The sequence below is a fragment of the Ricinus communis genome, chromosome 7 (assembly GCF_019578655.1).
Source record: "Ricinus communis isolate WT05 ecotype wild-type chromosome 7, ASM1957865v1, whole genome shotgun sequence".
Lineage (NCBI taxonomy): Eukaryota > Viridiplantae > Streptophyta > Magnoliopsida > Malpighiales > Euphorbiaceae > Ricinus > Ricinus communis.
In genome coordinates, this window is record NC_063262.1 from 18,241,395 (window position 1) to 18,266,140 (window position 24,746).

At 28.2% G+C, this 24,746-nt stretch overlaps 1 protein-coding gene across 1 annotated transcript; it reads right to left on the minus strand.

Moving 5' to 3' along the window:
* Positions 1-3,031: 3,031 nt before the first annotated feature.
* LOC8266936 (xyloglucan endotransglucosylase protein 6) lies at positions 3,032-5,439 on the minus strand. Its single transcript, XM_002522655.4, has 4 exons — positions 5,143-5,439; positions 4,890-4,990; positions 4,329-4,522; positions 3,032-3,644 (listed from the first exon to the last, which is right to left on the minus strand). Exons 1-4 carry the CDS (start codon positions 5,294-5,296, stop codon positions 3,224-3,226), a joined length of 870 nt encoding a protein of 289 aa, XP_002522701.1. The 5' UTR covers positions 5,297-5,439; the 3' UTR covers positions 3,032-3,223.
* Positions 5,440-24,746: the final 19,307 nt, after the last annotated feature.

Consider the following 24,746-nt stretch of genomic DNA (forward strand, 5'->3'; position numbering starts at 1 on the left):
CCTTGAAATGCGAGCCTTTGTCCAATTTTGATGAATTTCAGTCCGTATTTGCACGTATCGCCCCTCAAACACTGATAATGTTCATCAATGATCACTTGAAACATGTAAGGAACCAAAACATAGGTGATTCTGGCATAAAACAAGATAAATATGCACAAAAATACAAGTAATTGGGCATATAAACATGTGTAACATAATGCATTTCAAGTATTTTGGAGCTCGGGTCAGACTTGAAGACCTTATTGATAACTTATCTCATTTGACCAAGTTATTTGTTATTAATATAATTATTATTAAATATGTAAGCCCGCATAATAGAGATTAAAATTCTAATATTGTGTCCTTGTTCTTTTATGTTTACTTGAATTAGAAACTTCTTACATATATTTTATAAGATTTTTATTTATTCTATTTAGCCCTTGTACATTTATTTTTGCTTTATTAAGGACTATTGAGTCCTTAATCAAAGCAAAAAATAAAAGTATAAAAGTTCAATGATAAAGTTAAATTAAAGGGCTTAATAAAGTAAAACTGAAAATTCAATAGCTTAAATATGTACTTGCCAAGAAAAAAAGTTCCTATAGAAAAATGAAAAAACTCATAATTTTGGCCTATGAACTATTTATTTTTATTTTAATTAACCCCTAAATAATTAATTTATTTTATCGAGTCCTTAAACTATTATTTCAACTCATATTTAGAGCTTCTTTTGCCAGTCTTGAGTGCACGTTTGAAATGCACTTAATGGTGTTAAAATTAATTAATAATAATGAGAAAAGTCTTACATGTTGGCTTGAAAGAAATGTTTTAAAAAGCTTGGAATAGATAATGTAAAGCTAAGATTTTGCCATTGAAGCTTTGAATACCTAAAATGTCTAATGACAAAGGTGATGAAGGGCAAAGAAATGGTGCAGGACTAAGAATCCACCACCAAGTGATGAAGGCCTAAGCAATCTACCATCGAACAATGTAGCCGGTATGCAGTTTGATAAATTAGCATGCTCAACCTTTATGATGACATTATTTATTGTGATTGTGGACATAGAGCAAGAATGTTTTTTTCAAGGACTTACTAGGGGAGGAAATTTTAGAGATGGCAATTTAGGATAACTTTGTGATGTGAAATAGTTAGATTTTGCAATTTTTTTGCCAATGATGATTTTGTTCTTGGATAGAGTGGGAGTTGTAAGTTCTTCAAATGGCATGATGAGTGATTGAGCTAGAGATTTTTAGCAATAGAATGAGCTTAGGCTATTAAACCTGCAACTTCAAAACCATGCAAACCTATATATGCAAAACTAAAACTTTTAGATCAAACTTGAAATAGCTTTTTACTCAATAATCTAAATGGTTACTCAGTATTTTGACTTATACTTTATATCTGAAATTTTATTGCGTAGGAATAATTAATATCAATAATCGTATTATTTATCGTAGGAATAGAAGTCTCTCTTTGCATTTTACTCATCAATTGTTTAAATATTTTAGTTACTTGTATAGGTTTATGTAACTCTTGTTTCTTTCCAACATCTTTTTGGAGTAGCAATTATCTCAATGTGCTCCAAAATTTTAATCAAGAAGCTTAAAATCTTATTTATTATGAAAGATAATCACAAATCCTAAAATAAAAATCTTTCCATAAGAATTCTAACAGAACTATTAATTAAAAAAATATAAAAATAATACATTGATAAACTTCTTATTTTGAATTTTTAACAACTGCATGTACAATGTTCATCAAAAGAAAAATCATTCATTGATAATAGAATTGTATCTTGAGCTTCCTTCATTATTCAAGTTTCGAATTGCGAAATAAGTTCAAAGTATAAACAGTTACATCCAAAATTTTGAATGATTTATATGAACTGCCACTAATTCCAAAAACATTAGAAGCACATTTCTTGCCATGTTGAGTAAGTTATAGATCAAGTGCCTCTATAAATCATGTAAAATTTTTGTTGCATACTCTTATTCTTCTTTTCCATTTAATCAAGAAGGATAGTACATCGTACTTTGTTGCAGGTTCTTACTTCCTTTTTATGAAGAAAATGATGTTCCTTCAACAATTCTTTTTATTTTCCTAACGCTTTTTTACTAATGTTGATTGCAATTGTTTTACCAATATTTTCTCACCAATCTAGATAATCATCTCTATAAGAAATTACAGTAACAATGTTTTCTCTCTAATCTAAATATTTAAATGAATTTGAAAATTTCTTAGTGCTACATTGGAGAAAAATGTTAAACATCTCGTCTTGATTTGTCTCAATTTTTGCCCCTATTAACATATAATGCTTTTACACATGTAAAAAAATAACTTTAAAATATTAAGGACCTAAATAGTCCAAAATATGGCCATTGATCTTGATCAATTTGCGACAAGAAGGGTAGTTAATATTTTCCACGTTTGGATTTGCAGCTCTGGTGGGATCCCCTTGTATTAAATATTTCCCATGCACTAACTAGCACATAGCATCTCATGATGGCATTTCAATTAAAGGGTTAGGATCATTCTGACTTTAATTTCCTTCCAGTTGTTTAGTCTCAAGATAAGGGAGATGTCCTCTCAAGTCTACTTTTTCTTTATTTTTTCAATTATGCACTTTATTTAAATTTTTCTAATAATTTAAAGAAATCATGAGTTGCTTTAGATGTCATAATATTTTTAAGAAAAAAGAATTAATGTTTTTTATTTTTTTTCCTTGTAAAAGAAACCATAGGATTACTGAATATTTTGATTATAGAACAAAAATATCTATATGCCAATTGATTATTTTTTCAGTGTTACTTAAAATAAAAATTCAGCTAAGACAAAAAAAAATTGATAAAAAGTCTATTTGCCCCGGGGGTCATCCAAATGATAAATTTAATATATATTTAAATATATATCAATTATTTATCCATCAATCCCAAATAAAAATACCGCTACTTGAAAATAATAGTTTGTGGACACGAGAAAAAATCATTTCAGAGTTCATGCAATTATGGAACTCCACAACCAATTTTTACTACAAATGTCACAATTATGCAGTTGAGAAAAGAAAGAACAAATGATATATTAATCTATCATAATATCATACAATCTGAAGAACCAAAATATGAAACATGGAGCACATGTTTAATGTGATACTTCTGATTCACCTCCCCCCATCTTTTCACTTCTTTTTTTACAACCCTGGAAACCCGTCTCCGTAACCATTACACTACGTGGCATTACATAAAACTAGTGGCGATGGTGCAGGCACTCGGCAGGGGTGGCAGGAAACCTTGCAGTGTCGGTGCAGTAGTCATAGATCATATGGTTAGCCTTAACCCACAAGAGCTGATGGTTCTGGTGCCAATTGAGCTCAGCCAATGTTGGTTCATCCCACCAGTACCTCTTCTCACCATTACTGCTACATTTCTTAGCATTATCAGCTGCTGCCACTGTTACTGGGCACTCACATGCATCAATTTCAAAACCCTTGTAGGACGCAATGAATGGCGCATGGGTCCAGTCGGTCTTGACACGGCCACCTTGTGTAGCCCAGTCATCTGCATTCCAGATTGAGCTATATACACCCATTGGTTGATCTTTAGGGAAAGGAATTCCCTTGTTTTCCATATTGGTGTGCAATCTGATTGGAGTGTCATCCACTAGAAATCTGATTTAACAACAAAAGGTTTGAGCAAATTGTTAGAAAGTAAAAAACACACAACACATGAAATGCATATGTGAATTTCAATGAATTATTCTGCAATGCATTATTTATGTAGGAAGGGTAAATAGAAGAATGACTTGTCACATCTTTCTCAAAACAATCAATAATTACAAGGACAAGAAGTGGGAATCATAGAGCTACTATCCACAAGGAGAGCATCAATTGTATGCATGTAGTGTACGGAACAACTACATGCCAAAAGCCATAATCAGTAGTAAACAACTACATCTGTATACTTGGTTCCCATTTGCTCTTTGGCATGTATTATCCAAAATTTGATTATTTCTTCCCCTTCTTTTGTGGGTTTGGTTCACATTCAGTTGCTTTCCTTTTCAACTTTGTCATAGGACCAATAACACCAACTAGACACACAACAGTCACATGAGCAAGGGAATGATTATTATGATTGTTTGCTTTCCAGTTTTCACTGTCATGGCGGTAACAGTCAATTACACTAGCCTACCAAGCTAGCATTCACATTAACCACAAGGCCAATTTTTGTCGCCAAATACTAAAAAATTTAGACATTTTACTAAGAATCCCATTAATCTTTTAACAATTTGGCTAATGAATATGCAAGCAAGTTAGCAAGTATCCATAAATACAAGTGATGATGACGGTGCTTACACAACTTGGTGCTGATTCCAGAGGATGGAGTAGGAGTGAAAGTCCTTAGTAGGGTCAAACCAAAGGTTCAATCTTTGTTCCCTGTTACCTACGCCATTAACATACACATTGGTCTGAACCAGGTAAGGTTCACCTGTTGTGTTACCCAGGAACTCGAAGTCAAACTCATTGTGACTTGGACCGTCTGATGACATCTGATAATCAAAATCATAAAAACTTTAGTCCAAAACAATAGTATATGGTTCAATAATACAAAAGAGAGAAATAATTCTTTGTCAAGGTGGGGACTAAGTTAGTAAATGCAAAATAATTAAACTTTATGAGACTCACGAGTAGGTAGCTGCTGCTGCTAGTATTATTAACACTAGCAGACTAGCTACCCATGAAAGCAAATAGAGCCAAACATGAAAACTTTTATGCAACAGGAGGGCATTATTATTTAAACAACTTGGACCCGGTTCATCAAGCAATCCAGCTAAGCTATAATCAATTCTATTAACATTAATCAAATTGGTTAGGAGTAACAACCAGCAGCATCATTATTACTAACAACGCACTTACATAGAAGGCAGTCACAGTTCCAGCAGAATCACCCTCCACAAGCTTAATTTGTATGGTTACTTTCCCAAACATGTATTTGCTTTTAGATTGAAACCCAGCACCTGTCAAGTCAAATCATCATAAGACGACATACATAAAAGGAAATATAACAATAATCAAATACGCAGCATACATGAACTTAGTACTGTTACAGAAACAGAGCAGAACAGAGCAATGCATGTGGATCAAAGAGAAATAAAATGTTAATACATACCAGAATAGTTATCAAGCTTGAGCTTAAGAAGTTCTCCTTCATAGATGAAGTGATCAAGAGCCCATGATGCTTGATAGAGCTCATCAAATTTAGCTGAGTTAACTGAACCAGCAAGCACGACTAGACCCACCAACAATACAATAATAGCAGACATTTCCTTTTTCACTAATTTTAAAACCAAAACTACAGAGAGAGAAACCGATGATTGTTTAAAGAGAGGGAGACAGACAGAGAACGAGAGAGAGAGAGAGAGAGAGAGGGGAGAAGCTTCTTCACTGAATGCTTCACTGAGAGTGAAGAAGAAGAAACCCTTGGTCCTTCTTATAGCCAATTCCTTTGGCTTCCTCTATAAGACCCCCAGCCACGTCATTTAATATTTTGTTATTTTTATGCCAAATCATTTGCCACGTAGGATTACAAAGAATAAAAATCGAATATAACTGGACAGAGATAAGGATTAAAAATGTAGCCGTTACTGTTGCCCCCACTTAGCTGGCTAAAGCTGGTCACTGTTGTGAAGGGCACTTGGCACGACATGCCTCCCATTCAAAAGGATTATTTCGCAGATCTCAGCCAGTCGTATTCAGCCACGTGGAGGCATACAGCTGTTTCACCACCTTGTCCAGTTGTCACTGCAGTATGAGTTAAAAAGGGTCCTTCTTTTTCCTCAAGGGCATTTTATCTCTCTTTTTAGGGAATGAATCGAACACCCTCGCGTGTGTACTACTCGCTTTGCTGGAATGAAACGTGGCTGCTTGTTGTTCAGTGAACGATGATTACTGGAGAGTAATTGGATTTAGTACGTGAGAGAGTGAGAGAAACGGGAATAGAGGGAAAATCACTTTACCTTCTTTGTATTTTAATTGTACTTTGCTGATGGCAGTGCAAGCGCACTATACAATGCCACATCTTTTTTTGTAAATATATTGTTCAAAAATATTGCCAGGGAATTTATTTCAAGAAAATGTAATTATTTTGAAGGCATCGAGATGCGTGCCATTATTAATTTAGGAGAAATTTCTTAGGGATTTTAAAAGGGGACAGGTTTTGTACCATCGACTGACACTGAAAATTCGATTTATTAAATAGATCAGTTTTATTTTTATTTCTATTTTAGAAAAATTTAATCATATGGTTAGATTTTAATTGGAGAGATATTTTTTATTTTCCTTTCATATTCTTAAAAAATTTATATTTTTTAATAATAAATATTTATATATTTTTTATATAATCTTAAAAGTAATTTTTAGGAATTCAGTTTTTCATATAAGTCTTTTTGTAAATAATTTTAAGATTATCTGTAAGTTATACGTTAATGAGTTCATACTCCGGGTCTTGTCAACACCATCCGCTATACTATTGGAGTTGATGATGCCCGAAGATCTCTATTTTAACTGTAAGCAAAGAGATATCGGAGCTAGTACCAGAAAATGATGTCGAAACAAAGTAGCTATACCGGATGGTGCATTTGGATCACTGACGAACTTTTTAGTTAACTGAACTAATAGATTTTACTTTTCTTTTACTGTTTTTAGTTAAAAAATATCAATTTGAGTAAATATTTTTGGTGTACTATATAGGATTAATTAAACTGTACTATTGCCTAATAGGGTTATAAATTAATGGAATCGACTTGAATTTTGACAACCTCAAGCTCGGTTAATTTAATTCGGTAAAAATTCGAGTGCTATTCGAACTGAAACTCAGCTGATTTTAAAATTATTAAACTCACGAATAGTTCGAACTTAGTTCATAAATAGTTTGTTTATTATATTAAATAAGCTAATTTGAGTTTAGCTCCTTAAATAATTATATAATAATATAAAAAGTTTTATGCTCGTGCTTGCTAAGCATTTTCTAATATTAATTATTATTATTATTATTTCAATTAATTATTGTAATTATTATTATATATATTATTATTATTTATAAAATTTTAAATTTAAAAAATAAAATTAATTTGAACTCGAACTCAAATCATTAAACAAGCCTAAGACGAGCTTATAGATAAATATGTTCAGGAGCTAAATCGTAAATTTATTTATAAATTTTTAAAACGAATTGAGCTCAAGCATGCGAGTAAGCTCGCGAGCTAACGAATTAAATTTTACCAAATTCGAATTCAGTTCATTTAAAATTCAACTCAAATTTAGCTCGATTAATTTAAAAAATAATTTTAAATGAATTTTTTTTTATCGAGCTCAACACATTTGGTTGATTTATCGCACTGGTCTCTGACATGGAATGGGCAAGTAATAGCATATATTGGTGTTCGAAATGGCAAAGTAGATGGGTCCAAGATCCAGCAGTGGATTTTGATTAATTCGTGAGGTACTAACGTAGTGCATATATTATAAACTTCTGTTTGTTTATTGATGAGTGGATCATTACAAAAGAGTACCAAATTTTTAGGGAATTTTGTTAAAGATGTTAACATTATGCTCGAGAATATTTCATTATTATATGTATACTTAACAATATTACCATGCTTATTTAGTGTTTCTTTCCCTAATTTCTGAAACATGTTGGGTGCATCTTAGTGCAAGCTTTATGTTCGTTGGTACAGGAGATCAAATAAATTTACAAATGAGAAATTTATATTTTAGTTATCCATTTGACAACAGAAATATGGCTTCCATTAATTCTAATTGATAATCTGATTCACATATTCTTATGTCTACAATGAATTAAACGTCATTTAGATTGAGAAAATCCAAATGAGAGTTCTTATAAAATTCATGAATTTAGTTTAGATTTATTGTTTAGTAAGAAAAAATTAGTCTAAATCTATAGATTTAAAAAAAAATCACTTTTCCTAAATTTTTTTATTTTTTAGTATTTTAATTTTCCACCTTCTAATAAAATTTACTAATTTAAAAGAATAGTGAATTGTTTTATATATATATATATATATATATATATATATATTATATATTATTATTTCAATGTTATCCCTACTAAACTTATATTAACTTAAAAATTATTCTTAACTTTAAATAAGAATTCATCTTTTTATGTTTAATCCAAACGATAAAATTTTTAAAATTTGTAAATTTAAAATTCATAAATTTTAATTAAATTTATAAATTTAAAGAAATGTTGCTAAATATTCTATCATTTTTTATCTCACTTTCTTTTATTTTAATTTTAAAATATTAAAAGACAGTTTTATAAAAATAGTATATATAAAAATCACATGTAACATTACTCATTTTAAAAGTCTACAACTCAGTCCGTGCGCCAAAAGGTTTGAAGCTCTGTTTAAGATTGTGTATAAAAATGGAGATGAAAGGGTCAGGTGGACTTTACCATTCTTATATTTATGGTACTAAATACCAGTATAGGACTGAGGTGGATAAAATTGTTTTCTATCTTTTTAATTCCGAAAACTATTTCTAGAAAGAAATAAGTAAATTATAAAAGGATGAAAAACTAATTTGTTAAACTAAAGATTTTCAATTTGTTACTTTTAACAAACACCAATAAAATTCAGTAGGGGCCAAGAAAATGACAAAATAATTGAGACAAGATGAGAAAGTCAGAAATATCTTCTGTACTCTTGCAAATTTTATAATCACTAATATTGTAATTGTTATTCTTTAAGAAAATGATATTTATGGCGCTAATGGTTATGGCATGACATTTAAGCATTGTTTGGATGAAGCAAAATAAAAGTTGTTTCTTGCGGATTGGGTGAAGAAATTAAACATTCATTGGCCCACTGTTGACCCTTTTCTTTTCTCTTCCTCTTCCTCTTCCTCTTCCATCCCTTATTTTCACTTTCCCAAACGAGGTGTTAGGGAGGAAAGGTAATAATAAAGGGAAACTTTCTTTATTTCTTTTCCTTCTTGTATGGATGGGTGGATGGAAAATTAGAAGAGGAACCCATCCTTTATTTCTCAAACTAAGGATTAATTTCTTGATTTTGGATGAAACAAATTAATACAGCAAGTTATTCTTTTTCTTTTTCTTTATATAATGCTTTGTATTTAAAAAGAGCCCATGTTTTATGAATGGAGTAATTAGTAATACAAAATACTAAAAGGCCTATGAACCCCAGAAAGTGTTATGGGGACAGTACTATGTTACGGATGGCTTCTGACAACCCACTAGGAAATGCCCACGTGGAAGAAGATATTTTGCTAATATCTCATTGTAAAGAAGCAGTGTACCGTTGAGTACTTGGGTATATTTTGTAATATTATTTTATTTTGTTGTTTGTTTTTTCCTTTTCCATTGGCAGAGGTTAAAAAAACAGAGTGTTAGGTGTGGGATTGACGTGTCAAATGTAAATGAGGTGTTAAATTGGATGATGAAGGGGTAATGGAGTGTGGGGTGGCACTGGCAGAGAAAGAGAAAGAGAAATGATTGAAATGATTGCGTGACGTGGAATACCATGCAGTGCATGTTGCAGATAAGCTATGGCCTATCTCCACAGATAAGAGGGCAACTCTACAAAAAAAGTAAATAAATTGGATATCTGTTTTTGAGATGGAATGGAAATTGATTCGTTGCATAGAATACTATGGGCAAGATAGTATTTTTCCCCTGAACTGTAATGGGATAAAAAATAGAGGTGGAAATTGAAATATCTTTGAAATAGAACCAAATTTCAGAAATTTTAAAAATTAAATATTCAGAATATTATCGAATCTACTGTACTTGTATTCAATTACTACATAATACATAATTAAAAATGTTTATTTCAAATCTACCAATCTAATATAAAAATTATATATAAATAAATATATTATATTCAATAATTTCAATCTATAACGTTGAATATCTGCTGTATTTTTTAATATATTTGAATTCTAACTTAAAATTAAAAAGAAATTACAAATATTAACTATACTATATTAAACTATGTAATCTTTTATGAAATTATGTAGTTTTAATTTTACATCAAAATTACATAATTTTAAATAAAATTACATAATTTTAGTTTTTTATTTTATTTTATAGATGAAGAGTTATTTTAAATTTATACATAATAATTTCATATTTACATTTTTAAAATTCTTAAATTTAAAACTTCTTATATACAAATTTTGAGCTGTGATATAATAGAGTGTGAATTAAACTATATAATATATCCACGTACATAAAATTTGATTTATATTTACAAAGATGTAAGAAAACACAAGTACTAAACAGTGCTTTGTTTATATGATTTGGTACTAAGAAAATTTGATTTTATCAGATATTTTTTATAATTCTACTTCTCTTATGTTTGATTTTGTCTACAAGTGTTTCTTTTTCTAATATTTTATGCTCAAACTCAGTTTCTTTCTCTTCTCCTTCTGTATCTGTCACAACTCTCTCTTTACTTAATCTTTCATCTTTTAATTCGGTTTTAATCACTTTACATTCTATGAAAACTAGAGCTAAATCTGGTATTATAAAACCAAATCCTAAATATACTACACTATTAACTACTCTTACATCTCATAAACCATAATCTATCAAACAAGTTTCTTGTTCCTGATTGGAAAGCTGCTACATTAACAAAATATACAGCTCTTATGAGAAATAATACTTGGATTTTAGTTCCTTCAACTGTTGACACGAATGCTGTTACAAGTGGGATTTCAAGTTAAATATAAGTCTGATGGCTCTCTTGAAAGGCACAAAGCTAGATTAGTTGTTAAAGGTTTTCACAACATATTAGTCTAGATTACTTTAAGACCTTTAATCCAGTTATTGAGCCTTCTATTATTCAAGTGATTTTTTTTTTTTTTTTACTTTAGTTGTCTCTAATAATTGGTATATTCAACAAACTGATTTCAATAATAATTTTTTAAATGGTTATTGCCTCAACCTAAGGGTTTTATTCATCAATCTAAACCCACACATATATGCAAATTACAAAAAGGGCCTCAAACAAGCACCTAGCGCATGGTTTGACAAACTTAAGCAAGCTTTTTTTAGTTGGAAATTCTAAATTTCTACTTCAAACTCTTCATTGTTTTTATACAAAAGGTATGGTAAATTAATTAATTGTTTAGTGTATGCAAATGACATATTTATTACTGGTGAAGACTCTTAGCTTATGCAACAAAAACGATTTTCTTTAAAGAATCTTAGTTCAGTTAACTATTTCTTAGGGTTTAAAGCTTTTCAAGATTCTTTTAGTGTGCTTCTTGCTCAGTCTAAATATATTGGTGATTTCTTAACTAAGATAAACATGACAACAACAAAGCCTAGTCATACTCTTATGTGTTTGAATTAAAAACTTCATCTTCATGATAGTGATTTGATTAATAAGGCATCTTTGTATAGAAGTACAATTGGTACTCTGCAGTATTTGACTATGACTAGACCTGACATAGATTTTGTAGTAAATAAGCTTAGTCAGTTTTTAAAGACTTCTATTGTTAATCATTGGAGTGCTTATAAAAGAATATTGAGATATTTGCAAGGCACTAGACATCTTGGTCTATATTTTATACCTTCTATTACACTTTCACTTGAAGGTTTTCTGATGAGGGGGAGTAATATTGATGGTCGAAGGTCCTCTACTGATTTTTATGTCTTTTTAATCTCATAACTTGGTGCTCTTAAAAATAGAAAGTTGTTGCTCGAAGTAGTAGAAAATCTAAGTATCATGCTTTGGCTTATGCTATTCCAGAAGTAGTTTGGTCGCAATCCTTGTTTACAAAACTTGGTATTTCTTTTCAGTCACCTTTCGTCTTGTGGTGTGATAGCCATTAGTCTAGGTTCTTTGGCTTCTAGTCCTATTTTCCCTGTTAGGACTAAACATATTAAGATTGATGTACATCGTGTTACAAAAAAGGTGGCTACCAAAGTCTTGATGTGAGATACATTCCAACTGCTGAGCAACCAGCTGATATGTTTACAAAGTCTTTGTCTATTCCTCGTTTTACTGCTTTATGTTCTAATCTTCACCTAACAATTCTAGGTCTCGCTTACGGGGAACTGTTGAATCTATAGCTAGTACTTAGTTTGTATGTATAACTGGCAAATGGTTAAGGACTTAATTCTAGCCATTCATAGAATATTGTATTCTTTATACTCAGATAAATAGATAATAAATCTTAGCTTAAGTAAAGCAGTTATTATGCTTGCCAAATACATTTTGGCTTTTATTATCTCATTAAAAGTCAAAAAATACATTTGTCTCAAGTTCCTCTTCAATTAGTATTGACTAATAATAGAATAGTTCAATTTCTGAAAAATAGAATTTTGAAGATCTATTTTATTTTGAATTATTTGTTGTAGAGTTTATATTGATGATGGTGGTGACCTCAACAAACATAAGTTGTCTTGATGTTAATGATCAATAATAATAATCTTAGTAAAAGACTTAGAATCATCCCTCTCTCCATGAATGACATAGTGTCTTATAGTTTCTCTTTTGGTTTTTGTTGCCTTGGTACAAGAAAAGAAAAAAAGTAAAAGAAAAATGATGAAGTTTTTCCTTTTTGATTTCTTTGTTAGAAATTTAAAAGTAGAACGTATTAACTAGGTATTACTATATTATTGATTCACTCAATTTCAAAATGCTTAGCATTTAAATGAGCCATTTTGAATGTTAGGAATGTAATTTACATTTAGACTAAAGTATAAGGATTTCTCAATACTTTTTACTTTAAAAATAATAAATATAAATGTTAAAAATTGTCACAAGTTTATTAAACCATTAAAAACCAACTTGCCATTAGCATCAACTACTTTACACCACTACCACCAATACCTTTAAGGCAAATCACCACCAATATTATTACTAGAACTAAAGCATATATGTGTACCTGTAATTCAACAAGTCTACACAATTACCTCTATCCATCAATTGAAAAAAAAAACATGCACAATCACTGTCAGCACTCACAAATAAATCAATTAAGCACTACAAGAAAGCAATAAACTCAATCTAAGAAACCAAACTTATTGCCACCAACATTAATTTAGAACTTCATGTTTTTCACCATTTAATAAAGGAAGAAAACATACCTTGATCTATGTTTAATAGAGTATGATTTCTTTCCCTTTTCCCCTTATCTTATTGATGGATACTCTAACTTTTAGTTTTGTATTTGCTATAACTTTTGATGATATGGATAAATAGAGGACCACCTCTTATTTATAGACTAATGGTGGCTTTCCATCAAAGCACCAATGGTTACAACCCTTCATATCATATAATCTTTACCAATAGTTATAACTATTAAATTCACAACATTTCATTAACCAATAGAATTTAATCACTAATATCTTATTATAATTATATGAGTCATTAATTTCTTATATTCTCCCACTTGGCTCATATAATTTAATAAGAATATAAAATGCACAAAAATTAATGTTAAATTCTTTTTTAAATTGGCTGTAACATAATATCATTATTAAGTAGAAATATTAATGCGGGTCATAGCGGTCGTATGTCATTTTATCGACATAGTCCCTTCCATGTACCATAACACTAATTCTCAATTTAATATTATCTTTAATAAAGATAATATTAATGGTCCAACATTAGTATCTTTAAATCAAGACTGTTCTTATCAATATTACTTTAAAGCAATTATGTATACCAAATAAAAAATAGAAAAATCATAAACACATAATTGAGCTCAAAGTGTCAAATGTATAAACTTAAAATAAACTTGATAAAATACTAGTAATGACGTCTAACAATGCCCATTCTTACAACATGTTCATTAAATGTTTTGAGTGGTAATCCTTTTGTTAAAGGATCTACAATCATAAGATTTGTGCTAATATGACACTCTTTGTTTTTTGAACTTATTCTTTAACGGTAAAGTATTTTATCTTCATATGCGTAGCACCCTTAGAATACTTGTCGTTTTTAGAGAAGAAAATTATTGTAGAATTATCACAGTAAATTTTCAACAGCCTGGCTATACTATCAATAATTTCAAGTCCTGAAATAAAATTTCGCAGCCATAATCCATGAACGGTAGCCTCAAAGCAAGCTACAAACTCAGCCTCCATAGTGGATGCAGTAATGATAGACTGCTTCACACTCTTTCATGAAATTGCTCCTTCGACTAATAGGAATAAGTAGCCAAATGTTGATTTTCTTGTATCAACACATCTAGGAAATCTGAATCTGAATATCCAATCATCTCAAGGTGCTTAGATCTTCTATAAATGAGCATATAAACTTTTGTTCCTTGCAAGTATCTAAGAATTTTCTTTACAGCTTTCAAGTAATCTAATCCTGGATTACTTTGATTTCTCCCTAGTATTTTGACAGCAAAACTAATGTCCGGTCTGGTGCAAGTTTGAGCATACATTAAACTCCCAACAACAGATGTATAAGGAATATTCTTCATTTGTTCTCGTTCCAATTCATTTTTCAGATATTGCATAAGATTAAATTTATCCCCCTTCTGAATTGGAACTATCCATGCTGAGCATTTATCCATTTTAAATCTCTCAAAATTTTTATTAATATAAGCCTTTTGAGATAAGCCCAATAATCCTTATGATCTATCACGAAATATTTTTATTCCTATCACATATGTGGCTTCTCCCATACCCTTCATTTCAAAATTAGTAGAGAGATATTTTTTAGTCTTATGTAGCAAACCAAGATCATTAGCAGCAAGTAAAATATCATCAACATACAAAACAAGAAAAATAAACTTGCTCCCACTGATTTTCATATATATACACCGATCAATGATGTTTTTTTGAAATCCAAAAGAAGTAATGGTATCATTAAACTTAATATATAATTAACGGGAAGCTTGTTTAAGTCTGTATATTAATTTTTTTAGTTTACACACCATATGATCCTTTTTCTTAATTGAAAAACCCTCAGGTTGATCCATATAAACTTCTTTTTTCAGATTTTCATTAAGAAAAACGGTTTTGATATCCATTTGATGTAGCTCTAAACCATAATGAGCCATTAAAGCCATAATGATTCTAAAAGAATCTTTTTTAGACACTGGTGAAAAAGTCTCTTTGTAATCACTGCCACTTTTCTGAGTAAAATCTTTGGCAACAAGTCTGGCTTTGTGTCTCTCGATATTGCCTTTTGAATCGTGTTTGGTTTTGAAAATCCATTTGCATCTAATCTTTTTACATCCTTTAGGCAACTCAACAAGGTCCCAGACTTGATTTTGATTCATAGATTTTAACTCTTCTTCCATAGCACTAATCCATTTAATAGAATCATCATAATTCATGGCTTCTGAAAAGAATCTGGATCATTATTAATTCCTAAGTCCATTTTCGATTTTTGCAGATAAACTACATAGTCATCAGAAATAACATATCTCCTTTCTCTTTGAGACCTTCTGCTAGGCAACCCCAAACATGTAAGTGCCTCAAACTAGGTTTTCTTTCTGTCCATAGTTCAAAAGGTGTATTTGGAACTGCCTTACTAGGAACCATGTTTAGCAAATGCATAGTAGTTCTTAATATATAAATATATAATGACAAGAGTAAAGAAGAATGACTCATCATACTCCTAACTATTTTCATTAAAGTACGATTACGCCTTTCTGCAATATTATTTTGTTGTGGTGTTCCTAGCATTGTGTATTGAGCACAAATATCATGTCTTTCAAGAAATTTGGCAAATGGACCTAGAAATTGTCTAAATTCATCATATTTTTCATAATATTCATCATCTTTATATGACCTTACAATTTTTACCTTTTTATTTAATTGCCTCTCGACCTCTTTAATATAAATCTCAAGTGAATTGATTGATTAAGATTTGTTATGCAATAGATAAATATGACCATAATGAGAAAAATCATCGATAAAGGTAATAAAATATTTTTCTCCATCAAAAGTTGGATCATCAAAAGGACCACAAATATGAGTGTGTATAATTTAAAGAAGCTGTGTGTTTCTCGTGGCTCCTTTCTTAGTGTGTTTTGTTTGTTTTCCTTTAATACAATCAATACACACTTCAAGGTCAGTAAAATCCAAACTTGAAAGTATTTCATTCCTTACTAATCTTTATATCCTTTCTTTGGATATATGACCCAAACATTATGCCACAAGTAAGTAGAACTTTCATTAACTAAACTACGTTTAGTACCAACGTTATGATGCAAGGTCATTAATGTCTCAATAAAAGAATTATCAAGTTTAAGCTTGTAGAGACCATCACATAACAATCCAAAACCAATAATATTATTATTCTTAAATAAATTTAAATATCTAGAATCAAGCTTAAAATAAATCCCGCTACATCAAGTTTCGTTAAAGAAATTAAGTTGCGGGAAAATCTGGGTATATAAAGAGTTTGAAATAAATTCAAATAATGTCATGTATCTAAAATTAAACAATAAGTGCCAATACCTTCAATAGAAGTTTTCTTTCGATTTACCATGAAAATAAAACTTTCATTTGGCCTTATGGTTTGAATCGTAAGGAATCCCTGCATCATATTAGAAAGATGGGTAGTGGAACCAGAATCAATCCACCAATTATTATGCGCAACTTCAATAAAATTTGATTCAAAACATACTAAAGTATAATGCTTATCTTTCTTTTCGAACCAAGCTTTTCGTTTTAAGCAATCCTTCTTTAAGTGCCCGATTTTATCATAGAAGTGATACTTAATACTCCCATGTTCCTTCTTATGAGCAGCCTTAGAAGATTCATTTAGGTTTTATAAATCTTTCTTCTTGATCTTTCCACCTTTCTTTTTGTAACTCTTTCTAGCTTCTTGATGACTTAAGAGATGAACTGAATGAGCTCTTTGATTCTTTAATCTTGTCTCTTCTTGAACAAGCATACTGGTCAATTTATTTACATTCCATTTATCCTTTAAAGTGTTATAGTTCATTTGGGATGGACCATATTATTCAAGAGGCAAGGAGTTCAGTATGAACTGTACTAGAAAATACTCATCCACATTCATTCCTAAGGTCTTTAATTTTGCCGCTAAGGTAGTCATTTTAAGAATATGCTCATGCATGGCATGTGAACCATCATATTTCATGTTGGTCAAATTACTTATCAATGTGCCAACAAGTAACTTATCAGCTGTTTAGAACGTTCCTCAATAAGCTTTTTAAATTCCTTAGCATTGTCAGTTTTAGGAATTGTACTCTTTAAGTTGTTTGCAATAGTCATTTGCATAAACATTAAGCTTAATTTGTTCGATCTTTCCCAAGCTTTATATAAAGCTTTTTTTTAGTGCTACTTTCATCAATAATAGTAGCAGGTTTCTCAATTTGAAGTGCCAAATCAAGATCTAGAACACCTAAGTGAAACTAAACTTGTTCGCACCAATCAGAAAAGTTCAAACCACTAAATAATGGAACAGATGAAGCATGCGAATGAAGAGAAACGGATACAGATACTGCAAATAAAAATAACATAGAATACTCATACATTAATGCTTTGATTCATAATATTTATTCCATAAATTCAAATATAAACATAAAATATATCAAAGTTCTCCTTTAGGTGATACTAAGATATACTTATGTAAACAATTATAGGTAATTATATATGCATAACTAAATTTATCTTTTCTATCTTTGGATATGTAAAAATAAAATTAGTATAACATACTAATCACCATGATTATGTTTATCAATTATAAAATAATTAATCAACCTTTGGATTGATGATAAATTTCAACTTATCCATAAATACACAAAAATCGTAATGTCATTTAAACATAAAATTTATGAGTAATTAAAAATTATAATCTATAATTTAAAATTTATTTACTTTAAAAGTTTGGTCACCACGGTGTAAGTTACACCACATTAATCCGGAAAAAAAGTAAAAGATATAGAAAGTTTAAGTATTTTACATAACAATTTACAGTTTCGTTTTCTAAATTGCATAAATATTAATTTAGTCCCGAAATGTCAAAGACTTAATCACAAACCATGCATAATTAATCCAAGACAGCGATGCAACAAATTTACATAAAATTAATCCAAAAACTAATATCAATAAATCTTAAACTTAATCCAAACCATGCAAAATTAATCAATTTAATTTATATGCTAAAACAATAATTAATTCTTGTATGCATCTACAACAACAATAAATCCAACAAAATTATGGAAAAACATGATTTTTTTAAACCTTGTTGTGATACCATATGTAAATTATAATATCCCATTGATCTAGAACTTTATGTTTTTTTACCATTAAATAGAAGGAAGAAAATATACATTGATCCATGTTTAATAGAGTGTGATTTCTCTCTTTTTTTCTCTTATCTTATTGATGGATACTCTAATCTTTTAGTTTTGTATTTGCTATAATTTTTGATGATATGGGTAGAGAGAGGACCAACTCTTATTTATAAACTAAAGGTGGCTTTCCAGCAAAGCACCAATGGTTACAACCTTCATGTCATAACTTTTACCAATAGTCATAACTATTAAATTCACAACATTTCATTAACCAATATAATTTAATCACTAATATCTTATTATAATTGTATGAGTCATTAATTTCTTACACAACAACATCAAACTAGACTGCCACTAACTTCTTTAATTTTTGAACCGACTATTTTGAAAATCTTAAATACATAAAGAAAAATTGGATAATTAAATCAATTATAACTAATTTAATTTTTAGAAAAGGTCAAATTGAGCCTACCCAAAAGTTGAATTGCCAAATTAAGCCCGCATGAGATGTTGGGCAGCAAACTTTATCATGCGTGCTGACTTACTCTTTTTAAAAAATGGCTAAATTGAAAGCTATTTGAAACTTTTAGAAGCAAAACTGACCTTAAAAGTAAAAAATGACTAAATTGAATCTAATTGGCGAAGTTTGAAAACTAAAATAAACCTTATTCAAGAAATGTTATTATCATAACCTTAAAATGGAGTAAAAATACAATTGCAACTTTAAAAAATAATACTTTATATTCAATTATCAACTACCCTTGACTTAAATTCAATAAATTCAAAAATTGTAACTTACAAGTTGGAAAATCATATCATTGAAGAATCTTTACTAAGAGATTGAAAAAAAATGTTTTTTTTTTATGTTTAATAACTTCAAAAGTTATACATACCGTCATAGTGATTCCTCCCTCATAAATTAAAATTTACTTTTTAAACCATCTAAAAGTTGTTAAAGCTAAAGATTTCTATAATATGAGATTTTCAAGCCAACCAAAAATATCAGAGGACAAATTAGAAAAGATAAAAACTAAATTACTTGAAAATTTTAGAAACACAACTAAGAAACTAAGAAGATGGAAGAAAGGGATTGTCAACTATGCTAAAATGGAAAAACTTGCTGGTAATAGCCATAACAAAACTTAGGGCTTTCTCTTTGATAAAAGAGAGAAGAAAAGAGCACTATCCTAATTAGGAAAGTTTATATCTAAATTATAAATGAATTCTATAAATTTAAATCAAATCTATTTTTAAATTTATATTTTATGTGTAATATAAATAAAAACTCATTTAACTTTTATTTTATCAGTTCATCATCGATACACTAGTGCATAAATACACTAACATCTGTGTCGTTTGATGTGAAATAATTTGATCTTGATCGGTGATTTCATAAAAGGTATTCAAATATATACAATAAAAACAAAAACTAGTTACCTATTGAATCGATTACGAAAAGTTAATTTAATGCATTGTTAGCTTTTATCTCACTCTAAGCTAAGATGAAATACACTCTCATTTATGAGAGCTTTTAACACACGCATATTTATTATTAAGCCTATATATTATAGACAACAAAATAAATAGATCATTTTTAATTATTTATGCTAGAAAAAAACCTAAAATTTGATTATGATGCTGAGATAACCCATAAAAAATTATTAGTGTCCAAGTCAATAAGAAATGTTAAATATTAATAATGTAACCATAATATTTAAAGATTGTATAGTAGTAAAACTGAGGGATTTAATTTTATAAAGAAAAAATGTCTTAGAAATTTATTCACACTGGTTATTTACTCAAGCGTTCTATGGTTATTGTTATTATTTGGTTATAAGTAACAATATCAATTAAGTTTACAAACTAAATTTAATAGAATTCTCTAAAGTATAAAGATTATATATTAGTATAATTTTTTGTAAGAAATAATACACATGTCAATATTTTTCTGTCAAAAATCATATATCTCATAATTTATAAATGTTAGTCACCTATCGCCGCATCATACTGTTATTGCTATTATTTTCATTATAAATATTTTTTGTTTAAAAATTTAAATTTAAACTTTTACTTAAAAATATTTATATGTATAAAGTTTAACTACTAGATTGAATACATGAAATATTTAATTGCAATATATCATATATGATGTGAAAATTTTATCACTATATTATTTAACATATTAGTTATATTTATATAAACTAATACTAAAAGAATTTATAAATTATAAGTTATTATTTAGTTGGAAAAATATCGTGTTAGCTACCATGTTACTTTTTAGTATTAGAATTATTCATTTATTATTATAATACTAAAGATTAAAAGTTATATATGTGCATAATGCTTATGTGTAAAATATAAGTATAAGAATCAAATCTTACATGCTAATACCTATATGTATATAATTTATATTATTATCATAACGTATAAAAGTGCAAATGGAGGGGGATATATTAATTTACTAATAGGGTCTTACTAATTTTAGTTAATTAGATTAATTAAATTTTTATTAATTTAATTTAATAATATATAATATTTTACAAATAAAAATTTATTTAGTATAAGTCTAATTCTAAAAGTCCAACTCTATTAGAATATTAAATCCACAATGATTCTAATCCTAAAAAGTAGTATTTAATTATATTTTAATATTATATTAACTAATAAATTAGTTATTTTAATTAAATAATAATTTCTAATCCTAAAATAATTTTTGTATTAATTATATGTTTAATCTAAAATTAATATAATAAGTAAATAGTTAAAATAAATACTAAAATAACAACAATAATGGATAAATAAAAAGATATTGTATGAAATAAATAACCTACGTAATTTTAAATTTAAGCTTGTAGGCATTTTTTGGTTCATAAAAATAAAAGTAAATATATCAAGATGATACTATAAGTTGTTACGCAAATTAGTAGTGGAAAGAATTCATAGAAAAACTAAAAATATTACCAATTGAAGCCAAATACTAATATAAGCTTATTAATATAGGTTGTTGTATATTCTTAAGTGCATATTAGCTTATAATAATAATAATAATAATAATAATAATAATAATAATAACAACGTAATGATAATAATAGTACTCTAATTGAATTATTGTTACTTAATTTACCTAATACTATAATTCTAGAATTATATAAATTTAATTAATTCATATAAATACTATTTAAGCTTAAGATCAATGAATCTTTGTAGATTCATAATTAATGTAATAGTTTTATATTTATATTTATATATTAAATTATTATTATAATAAAGAAGCTTATTTATAGAAAAATTTATTATAATCAATTTTTATTATTATTTTATACTAGAAATGTTTACGATGCTGAATCTAAAAACATATACATATATATATTTTAAATGATCACAAATCAAATAATTATAGTCACCTGAGTAAAAAATTAATATATAAATTATATATTTCTATTCATTCAAAATTATTTTTTCCTGAATTCACTCAAAACTATTTATGAAGTCATGTGACTAATTTTTATTAATTGATTTTGTTTTTCTATATATTACCATAGGGGAGAAAAAAACTTGATTCATTGGCCCAGTATTCCACGTCTCTTTTTTTCTTTCTTTTCTTCTTTCTCCCTTAGCTTTTCCCTCTTCCCAAACACAGTGTACTGGCGGTGCCCTATTTAGTATTCCAATAGTCCACAGCAAAATTTTATTATGCAATTCGCTACTCGCCAGACGACGGATTTGTTTGGGAAGGGAAACCAATGAGATGATTGCTGTAACTCAAGCATATACCGCAGTAAAAATGGTAATAATGAGTACGGATTTACCAAATCTGGAGAAAAAACAAATACTAAAAAATTGTCACGCCAAAAACTGTGCATGCACGGGCAAACATTTTGACGTTTACCATGTCTTATCGAAAACGACGCCCTCACAGTCTATCTCAAAATTTGTGCGTATTATCCATGTAAGCACCAATGAAAATCTAACACCTCAAGAAAATAGGTCCCATGCTACACGTATCGCCATGTGGTTGGTGACTGGGGATGGAGCAGGTATTGGTGGATGCAAAAGTAGAGAAAGAAGTGTAGGCCCGTGAATTGTGCTTAAAATATGAGCAAAGTGAGTGACGGCTGCGAATGCATTTGATCCAAACACGTGACGCATTTTGGGATTTGCATGTCGTGGAAATTGAGGCTGGCTGATGACATGATAGGACAAAGCAAGCAAGAAATAAAGCAGAATAATCCCTCGTTTTCCTCTCTTCTCCTCATTTTATTTATTTGTGATATTGCTATAGCCTGCAAATAATGATATAGATTTTGGCATCTTGAATTTTTGCTTGAATATTTGTTAATGACTTGTGCCATATGCTACTCAAATTACATGAGGTTGGGATTCATTCTTACCTTTTGTTTTGGAAGAGAGAAAAATAAGAGAAGAAAGGATATAAGAGAAAAAATAAAAAGAGGATATAATTCTTAATTTTTTATCTAAGAAAAACAGAAAAATATAAACTTTATTTTTCACTATACTTAGTATATGGTTTATAGCCAAAATATCGGCAATATTCTTGTTTATACTTGATAGTTTCAATTATCAATTTATGTAATAAATTTTTTAAAGTGATTTTAATTCCATTCCTCGAAAAAAAAGCTCAATATATATTTGAATATTTAAACTTCAGTGATTTGATTATTTTTAAATTTTTTAATAGTTTATATAACCCCATAAACACTATAATTTATTTATTTATTCTTTTGTAATATTTAAATACTTTTTAACGTTTGATTTTATTTAATATTTTCATATGTATTTACATAAATATTTAAATGTTATCAAAAAGTAGAATTTATGTGTTTATTAGGTTAATTGAAAATTAAATTTTTTTATAAACTTTACAAAATAAAATTAAAATATTTATTAAATTATATTGAAAGTTAAAATATTAAAATGACTAAATAATTAAAATTTAAATGTTTAAATATGCATTTCAACAAAAGAAAGTAGAATATTTTGAACCATGAGGTATCACGAGACATGTTAAACTCAATATTTTCAAATTTAGACTGGTGATTGAACTGATGAAGATATTATTACCTGTTAGACCACGAGTCAAAATATTCTAATAAAAACTAATTATATTTTAAAATAATAATTATAATAAATTAATGGTAAACTATTATATTTTAATAGTATCTAACAAAGTTTAAATACTAAAATCTAAATAATCAAATAACAAACTTAAGTAGATGTATATCAATAGAATCATAATTATTATTTTGATTATCAAACCTCTAATAAAATAAAAAAAATATATATAATTTGTAAGAAAATAAATTATAAACATTAAATCAAAATAAAATTGGTGACATTTTTTTGTTAAATGCAAGTTGTAATGAACAAACATAAGATCATTCGAAATTTGATGTTTTAGTTTATTTATTCTTATGTCTTTTTAAATATTTTTTATAAATATATAAACAGACCGGTTAAACCCAATTCAATCTGATTCAATTTCGGTTTAACTACAAATTCAGTTATAATAAATAATTATATCAGACTGGTTACTTAAAACTAGTTACCGAAACCCTGGGGCTCCTTTATACACAAGAAGCCTAAACTCTATATCATAAAACGCTCTTAATATCCGAACAGATCCCACAGTAGAACCCAAATTGAGCACATAACACTTCGGAGGCCCAGAATCACGTTTCCTGTTGGAGAAGAGAAGTAAAATATTGGAGGGTGCTCTCCATTTTAGAAAACGGTGAAAGATTATAAATTAATAAAACTAGTCTGCCTTCCACGATTGTTATTATAATTTTAATTATAAAATTAAATTAATAGATATAATTTAAAATTTTAAAAAATAATAGTAAATAAATTATTTTTAAATATTTTTTATTCTTTTTAAATTCTAAAATTTTATTAAGCAATAGCATAAAAATTAAATTAACATATCAATATAATTAATATTACTATTTTTATGATAAAAATTTATTATATAATTAAAGATTAAACTATTATTGAATATAATATAAAAAATATAATTTAAGATGTTATTTTTGATATTAGTATTATTATCTGATTACAAAACTAATTTATCAGTTAATATAATATTAAAATATAATTAATATGTTATTTTTTAGAATAGAATTAGTATCATTATCTGATTAGAAAACTACTTATTAGTTAATATAATATTAGAATGTAATTAATGTGTTATCTTTTAGAATTAGAGTCCATGTCTAATTAAGAATGTAACTTATAAATCAATAAATTAATAAAAAATAATAAAATTATACATAAGTTTGAATTCCATGTGTCAAAAGCAAGTACACATGTTAAAACAAAAATTTTATGTATCAAAAATTAAACGTACATGCGAACAAAAATTTAAGTTTCAAAAATTAATATATACTAGTCATTCACCATGGGTTGCACGACTATTATTATTATTTTAATTATAAAATCAAATTTATAGATACAATTAATAAAATTATC

Excerpts from the sequence above, each read along its gene's own strand:
- LOC8266936 (XM_002522655.4), bottom strand. The coding sequence starts at position 5,296 with ATGTCTGCTATTATTGTATTGTTGGTGGGTCTAGTCGTGCTTGCTGGT. Across the intron at positions 4,991-5,142 it reads CAAGCTTGATAACTATTCTG|GTGCTGGGTTTCAATCTAAA; the intron begins GTATGTATTAAC and ends TTGACTTGACAG. Across the intron at positions 3,645-4,328 it reads TGGAATCAGCACCAAGTTGT|ATTTCTAGTGGATGACACTC; the intron begins GTAAGCACCGTC and ends TTGTTAAATCAG.